General features: G+C 46.5%; 1 protein-coding gene across 1 annotated transcript; it reads right to left on the bottom strand.

The window, feature by feature from the left end:
- Positions 1 to 6,165: 6,165 nt before the first annotated feature.
- Positions 6,166 to 7,248, bottom strand: Ccr8 (C-C motif chemokine receptor 8). Its single transcript, XM_057766220.1, has one exon. The coding sequence runs from the start codon at positions 7,246 to 7,248 to the stop codon at positions 6,166 to 6,168; it is 1,083 nt and encodes a 360-aa protein (XP_057622203.1).
- Positions 7,249 to 7,933: the final 685 nt, after the last annotated feature.

Below are 7,933 nucleotides of genomic sequence, written 5' to 3'. Positions count from 1 at the left end.
TTTACTCTGTATGTTTAGTGTTTTGATTATTATGTGGAGAGAGGACTGTTTTTTTGGTCCAGTCTGTTTGGTGTTCTCTAAGCTTCTTGTATCTTCACAGGCATTTCTTTCTCTAGGTAGGAAAAGTTTTCTTCTAAGATTTTGTTAAATAAATTTTCTGTGCCTTTGAGTTGAACTTCTCCTTCTTCTATACCTATTATTCTAAGATTTGGCCTTTTTATAGTGTGCCATATTTCATGGATATTTTGGGTTAAGCTTTTGTTAGATTTAATGTTTTCTTTAACTGATGAGTCTATTTCCTCTATTGTATTTTCAGCGCTTGAGATTCTTTCTCTTATTTCTTGTATTCTGTTGTTCATACTTGCATTTGTGGTTCCTGATCTTTTTCTCATGATTTATGTTTCTATAATTTCTTCAACTTGTGTTTTCTTCATTTTTTTTATCTCAGTTTTCAAGTCCTGAATAGTTTCTTTTATATGTTTGAGTTCTTTTTCTTGGTTTTCTTTAAGTGATTTGCTGATATCTTCCAATTTTTTTGTTTGTTTTTTCCTCCATTTCTTTAAGGTAATTTTTCATTTCATCTTTAAGAATTTCAAACATTCTCTTGAGATTATTGTTTAGATAATTTTCTTCTGGTTCATCCATATTTGGTTGTTCAGGTCTTGCTTTTGTTAGGGTCTTTAGGTTTTACTGGTATTGTGTTGTTCTTTGTGGTGTAGCATGTGATCTTACCTTTTGTACTCATCTTTTCCTCAAATAGGTGTGGTTGGGGCTGTCTGAGATTCTGTTGAATAATCTTCTAGGTTCCAGTGAATCCAAAGCTCAGATGGTTGTTCCTCATGGTACAGTCAGTGCCACAGTTCTAATTACCCTGTTGGTTATTCCTGTTCCTGGAGGTAGCTCAGTGCTCCTGTGCTTTGGTCTGCTCCCTTGGGGTTTGCTGTTTCAGGCCTACTTTGGCCTAGGCTGCTGGCTTTGATTTGTTTCTGTAAATCTTGGTCTGGGTCTCCTCCTGCAGAAATCCCTGGTTTGGAGTTGGACCTGTTGAGGTGGCAATTGCTGACTCTGGATCTGGTTGCTGGCTCAGTCCTGATCCGCCCATGTCCCAGAACTGGGTTTGTTCCTGGCTTCGGCTCCTGGTGGAACTTGTTCTCTCTGTGTCTTGGGTAACTGGTTCAGTCCCACTCCGGTTCTGGTGGAGACTGCAGACTCTGAGTCAGGTCGTTGGCTCAATCCTGGTCTGCCAGTGTCCCAGGACTGGGTTGGCTCCCAGTGCTGGATTTGCTCCTGGCTTCATGGTGTTTCATTGCAGCAGTAGAAACCCTAAGACAGCTGTCATACCTCCCCCATCCTCAGAAAGGTATAAGAAGAACCCTCACTTCTTCTGTGTGCCCAGATTCCTCCCTGGAGAGTCACTGCCATGATGTCTAGCTCTGGTTCTGAGGTCTGAACTCTCCACTGAGCCCCCACCATGATACTGTCTGTCTGTCTGTCTTTCCATGGCATTAATAACTTGTCTAATAAACTCCTTAGCCCAGCAATCCATTTCAGTGTCCCCTGGCCCCACATCAGAGGTCCTTTGGTTCTTTTTTTATGTGTATGCTTCTGTACCTTCATGTGTTTATGTGTGTCATATGCATCAGATCCCCTGTAGGTGGAGTTACAGGTGATGGTGAGCCGACAGGCGAGTGCTAGGTATCGAACCTGGGTCCTCTGCAAGAGTGGTAAGCACTCTTACCTGCTGAGTCATCACCTCTCCAGCCCCAGTTCTCCTTGGTTCTTACTCCTTCACCGAGCAGATAAACAAAACCTGGGCTCTGGGATGTGGCAATGAACAAAACAGCTGGGGCTCATATCCAACAGGCAGGCAGGTGATGCCAGCTCCATCTCAGGCACTGTTGGGCCTGTTTGCACTGCTTTGCTTCTTCATATGTATGCAATCCCGCAGTCCAGATGTAAGTTACCAGATGTTCCCAAAGCATCCTCCATGCATTTCTTAGGTAACATGTTCCGATGAGGCTAGGACAGCTCTTCAGCTTTGACAGACAAGTTCTTAACAAACTAGAACCACTCTAGTGGGAGAGAATGTGTGCCCCTCCATTGACGATGAAATGTTAGAGACAATGAACTCCAAAGAATTAAAGCTTCCCCAGGCATCTCATGCTGGGGGAAGGGAAAGGCTGAAGCTGGATACCAGCCAGAGAGACTTGAGCTTGCCTCCGGGGAGAGATGGCACACATTTCTGCAGCCTGCTGGATCATCTCATAGGAGAGACGGAGCCCAGACGGTGATGAGGGCGGGATCACACCCTGACCAGGACTGTTTAGCTCTGCAAACCACATACCGTCTATTAAACCCAGGTCTCAGGTCAGACCCTGAAGATGGACTTGGGGGTCACTGGACCCCTTTGCTGTTCCTCTTCCCAATGAGGCCACATTGAATAAACCTCCGCATTTCACAATGACTTTTTTCAGTTTTAAAAAAGCTATGTTTGGGGTACGTGGAGTATGTGCTCAGACATCGGTTCCCTAGCTGGAGTTACGGGCAGTTATGAGCTCCAAACCAACCTGCCAGACACGGGCACTGGGAGCCAAACTCAGGCCCTCTTGAATAGCAGTCCGTGCTCTAGCCACTGAACCATCGCTCCAGCTCCATGGCTTGTATCATTTAATCGATGTGCTGAGGAGGGCTGGCTGAGCATAGCTCTCTGACACTCCAGGAATGATATGGCATGTGGGCACAGAGGTGCACACCAAGGGAAATTAACTCCAATCCTTTGCTACTGTTGGCAGCTGGTGGTACCGCTAGTCCATGGGCAGCAGGTGGCGCTAGAGCACGGCCTCCTTATGCTAACCAATTCCTCTCCCTGGGCTTGTTCTTCTCCAGCTCCAGTTAACGTGTAAGGAATCGGGCTGGGCGGTGGTGGCGCACGCCTTTAATCCCAGCACTCGGGAGGCAGAGGCAGGCGGATCTCTGTGAGTTCGAGACCAGCCTGGTCTACAGAGCTAGTTCCAGGACAGGCTCCAAAACCACAGAGAAACCCTGTCTTGAAAAACCAAAAAAAAAAAAAAAAAAAAAAAAAAAAAAAAAAAAAAATGTAAGGAATCGGAAGCAGCAAACAGTTAAATCAGTTATGTCAAGTTTATAACTGAAAAAGATCTATCTGCTGCTTAGTTTATTACACTAGTAAGAATTATTCTTTCTGTGCAAAAGGAACCTCCAGGTTACATAAAGACATCAGGCAGCTGGGTGGGCAGGCAGGACAGACGGTCCCTCTGTCTCCATTTGCCCCATGTCCATCTGACGATGGCCTCCTGAAACTCAGGGCTTATCTCAGGCAAGATGTACATGGCACAGCAGGGCCAGGGCAGGTTCTTGGCCATGTCCCTTCAGGAAGCTTGGCATGATTCAAGATACCAAAGTGGGCAGAGAGGGAAATGCCAGAAGCTTACAGCCTTGTAAAATGTCCAGGGAATCCCCCCACCCCCGCTCCCGAACTGCAGAGTTACTGACTTGCCAGACATAGCATGGTGCCTTCCCACAGGGCTAGGGTTCCTATCAGAGAAGCCAGGAGCCGGTGTGAAGAGAATGGTGGCCTTGCTGACCAATACAGGCGATGCGGTGAGAGCTGACTTCAGTGACACCCTGCTCTAAGATTCCAGATTGGCAGCCTCTTGTCATAACAATAATTATTTTTATTTTTTCTTAAACCTTTTTTACTTCTGAGACAGTGTCTTATGCATCCCCAACTGAACTCAAACGCCTTTAATCTCAGTGCCCTGGAGGCAGAGGAAGGTGAATCTCTGTGAGTTCCAGGCCAGCCTGGGCTGCACAGTGAGTTCCAGGCCAGCCTGGGCTATGTAGTGAGACCCTCTCTCACACTCACCACCCCCCAAAAGAAGTGTTACTGGGCAGAAAGAGGATTTCATGGTAACAAAAGAAGCTATTGCCGGGCGGAGGTGGTGAACACCTTTAAGCCTTTAATCCCAGTACTCAGGAGGCAGAGGCAGGCAGATCTCTGTGTGTTTGAGGCCAGCCTGGTCTACTCTAGAGTGAGTTCCAGGACAGGCTCCAAAGCCACAAAGAAATCCTATCTCGAAAAACAAACAACAAACAAACAAAAGCTATTTGATTAAAATTCAAGGAGAGCAGTTAACAACAGCTTCAAAATATACAGCAAAAATAAAATGAAAAGTGAATAAGCCATAATTAAAGTTGGGTGCTCTGATGTGCCTCTCCTCATGGCTCACAAACTAAATAAACATGAATTCGGCCTGCCAGGGTAGCTCGACAGGCGAAGGGGCCAGAGTTCAATCCCTGAGACACGTGGTTCAAGGAGAGTGTCAACTCTTGTCCTCTGTTAATAACTTTTTTTATTAAAGGTTTTTTTTAAAAGATTTATTTATTATATATACAGTGTTCTGTCTGCATGTTGTGATTTAAATGAGAATGGCCCCTAAAGGCGCATGTAACTGTATGCTTAGTCCCCAGTTGGTGATCTGTTTTGAAAGGATTAGGAGGTTGGCCTTGTTGTGTCACTGAGGTTTCAAAACCCCACACCACCATGCCCAGTTCTCTCTCCCCAGCACCATGCCTCCCTGCCGCCACCCTGCCCCCTCCATGATGGTCATGGACCAACCCTCCGAAACTATAAGTGACTCCCAATAAAACACTTTCTTTTATAAGTTGCCTTGGCATGGTATCTCTTCACAGCGACAGAACAGTGGCTAAGATGGAGGTGAAGACAGCTTCTCAGACCTGCCTAGGATCAAACTTAAAATGCATAAAATGCACCCCAAAACACAGTGCTCAGAGAGAACTCTGTGCCACTAAGTGAATATTTAGATAATAGATGATTTGTTTCCAGGGAGCCCATAGTAAATAAAGCCCAAAGGAAAGAGATGAGATGGAAATCAGTGTGCCGAGAAATTAGTAGGAAGTCATGTGGCCAAGGCTGGTTACCTGCCGAGAGAAAACTACTGATGAATACCATAAAACCTATGTAGGAGAGAGAGGCAAACCCAAACCATCTGTATCAGGACCAGAAAGGGACGTCCTCACACTAAAAAAGATGTTCAACAAAATTAATTGTGCAGATTTCATGTTCATGTATTTGTGAACTTAAAAAGAACAGCAAAATTTCTTACAAATCAAAAGCAGGTAGAAAAGCTGAATTGTAGGCAGAAGCTGCTTGTTCATTTCTGCCCACCCAGATCCAAAATAAGCACACAGAAACTATATCAATTACAGCACTGCTTAGCCAATAGCTTAGGCACATTTCCGGCTATTAATCTGTGTATCTCTACATGGTTGTGGCCTGCCAGCAAGGTTCCATCAGGTGTCTGTCTCCTGCCGCGGCTATGTGGCATCTCCCTGACTCTGCCTGCTATTCTACATCTCTGTTCGGATTTTCCACCTGGCTTTACTCTGTAAAGCCATTGACAAAAACAGCTTCTTTATTAACCAATGACAATAAAACATATTCACAGAATACAGAGAGGAATCCCACATCACTAAATGTCTCTGTGTGGTATATTAAATGCAAATCTTTGTACAGAAGTACCTTGGATGGGTTTATTAATAAATTGCATCAAACCTTCAAAGAGAAACTAATGCTATTTTTTTTTACACAAACCATTTCAGAGAATAGATTTTAAAAGGAACATTTCTCAATGCATTTTAAGAAATCAAACCTTGTTAGATCATTGGGAATGAGAAAAATTATAAAACATTGTCTCTCATGAACACAACATGCACACACAAATCCCAAAACTATGAGGTCTCTTTTTTCAAGAAAAAAAAAGTATTTTATCTCTTTTAAAGAAAGATGGTGTTAGCCTGATGTGGTGGCACACACCTTTAATCCTAGCACTCAGGAGGCAGAGGCAGGCAGGTCTCAGAGAGTTCGAGGCCAGCCTGGTCTACAAAACGAGTTCCAGCTGCGCTGTTGAACAGAGAAACCCCCGTCTCGAAAAAACAAACAAAAAAGGATGGCACTTGCATTTAGCAGGCGGAGACAGAAGAATTGAGAGTTCAAAGCCAGGCTGGGCTGCAAAGTGCGACTCTGTCTCGGTAAACCAGGGGAAGTGGGAGGAGGGGAAGCGGGGAGACGGGGACAGAATGGGAGTAGGAAGAGTGGCGGAGGCACAACCTGTGCACGCCCTCCTACAAAATGTAGTCCAGGGTGGAGGAGTGAGAAGAGCGTGTATCCCACGCCCCCGCAGGCATCTGTCTCCCTATGGAAGAGCGCGTATCCCACGCCCCCACCGACATCTGTTTCCCTAGGTAGAGGAAGAGGTGGCTGCAACCTTTTGGAAACACGTTCACGAGGTATTTCTTGAACTTCTCTCCTATGAAAGCATAGATGACAGGGTTCACACAGCAGTGTGTGAAAGAGATGACCTCCGTGACATGGGTAGCCAGAGCCAGATTCTGGCTCATGGCACATCCATCCAAGACATGCATGTCGTGCAGGGACGTGAGGAAGAGGACTACGTTGAAGGGGACCCAGAAGAGCAAAGACGCGATGACTACAGTGAGCACCAGCTTGACGGCCCTGGTCCGGTTGTGGTTCTGGCAGCCCCGCAGCTGCTGCAGGATCCTGATGTAGCAGAAGAGAAGGATGGTGAAGGGGAGCAGCAGGCCCAAGGTGTTCACTTCAAAGTGAGCAGACAGCTTCCACTTCAAAGACTGGTTGTCGTAAAACGGGAAGCACTGTAGAATACCATCCTCAGCAGCCACTTGATAAAACACCAGCAGCGGAATGGTGGCCAAGACGGCCGTCAGCCACACCACCAGGCTCAGGGCCATGCCCACTCGGGCCGTCCTCACTTTGAGGGCATAGACAGCGTGGACAATAGCCAGGTACCTGTCCACGCTCATGAGGGTGATGAAGAACATGCTGCTGAAAAAGCCCATATAGTAAAAGCCGGAGACCACTTTACACATGACAGTCCCAAACACCCACTGGTCCAGCAGGTAGTGAGTCTGGAACGGGAACGAGAAGACAAAGAGCAGGTCTGAAATGGCCAGGTTCAGGAGGTAGATGTCCGTGATACTCCTCAGCTTCTTGCAGGCCACAAGGACCAGGATGACCAGGCTGTTTCCCAGAAGGCCCAGTACAAACAAGATGCAGTAGAAGAGGGCAAGTGGCAACCTGCTGCCCCTGAGGATGAGCTCCGTGTCACAGGGCATGGCGAAGCCGTCAGAGTAGTAGTCCGTCACATTGGGCTCCAGCGTGTAATCCATTGAGGCAGGAGACTGGCCAAAGAGGAGTATGAGAGATGCTGAGGATTGCATGGACACACTGGAGCCCTTGAGCCCCTCCCCTCGCCCCTTGGGGCTCAATATCAGGTGTTAATGGGCACACGTGCTCCACCACCAGGGTGCGGTATCCTCCCTAGGTTTTGCTTCCTTTATACAGGGTAGGCGGTTTGGGAACCTACTACTTAGCCCAGGCTGGCCTCATGCCTCAGCCCCCTGGTGCTGATATAGATCTGTACCATGTACCACCTTGTGTGGCTCCTCTTTCCCTACCTCTTTCTCCCTCCCTCCCTCCTTATTTTAATTAACTAATTTTTATATTTTTGAGATAGAATCTCATTATGTAGCACTGGCTGCCCTAGAACTTACTATGTAGACCAGGCTGGCCTCAAACTCACAAAGATCCAACTGCCTCTGCTTCCCAAGTGTTGGGATTGAAAGCGTGTGCCGCTATGCCTAGCTTCTCTTTCATTTTATGTATCCATAAACAATATGCAGGTAAAATTGGTGGTGCATGTCTATAATCCCAGCATTTAGGAGGCAGAAGCAGGTGGATCTCTGTGTTCAAAGCTAGCCTGGTCTACAGAGTTCCAGGACAACCAGGGCTACAAAGAGGAACCCTTTCTCAAACAAGCAAAATACCTAGGTATATGCAACATATAATATTTAT

The sequence above is a fragment of the Chionomys nivalis genome, chromosome 4 (assembly GCF_950005125.1).
Source record: "Chionomys nivalis chromosome 4, mChiNiv1.1, whole genome shotgun sequence".
NCBI lineage: Eukaryota > Metazoa > Chordata > Mammalia > Rodentia > Cricetidae > Chionomys > Chionomys nivalis.
Note: the sequence above shows the minus strand (reverse complement) of the source record. Positions and strands in the feature narration are given on the sequence as shown.

Coding starts and splice junctions, on each gene's coding strand:
- Ccr8 (XM_057766220.1), bottom strand. CDS start 7,248: ATGGATTACACGCTGGAGCCCAATGTGACGGACTACTACTCTGACGGC.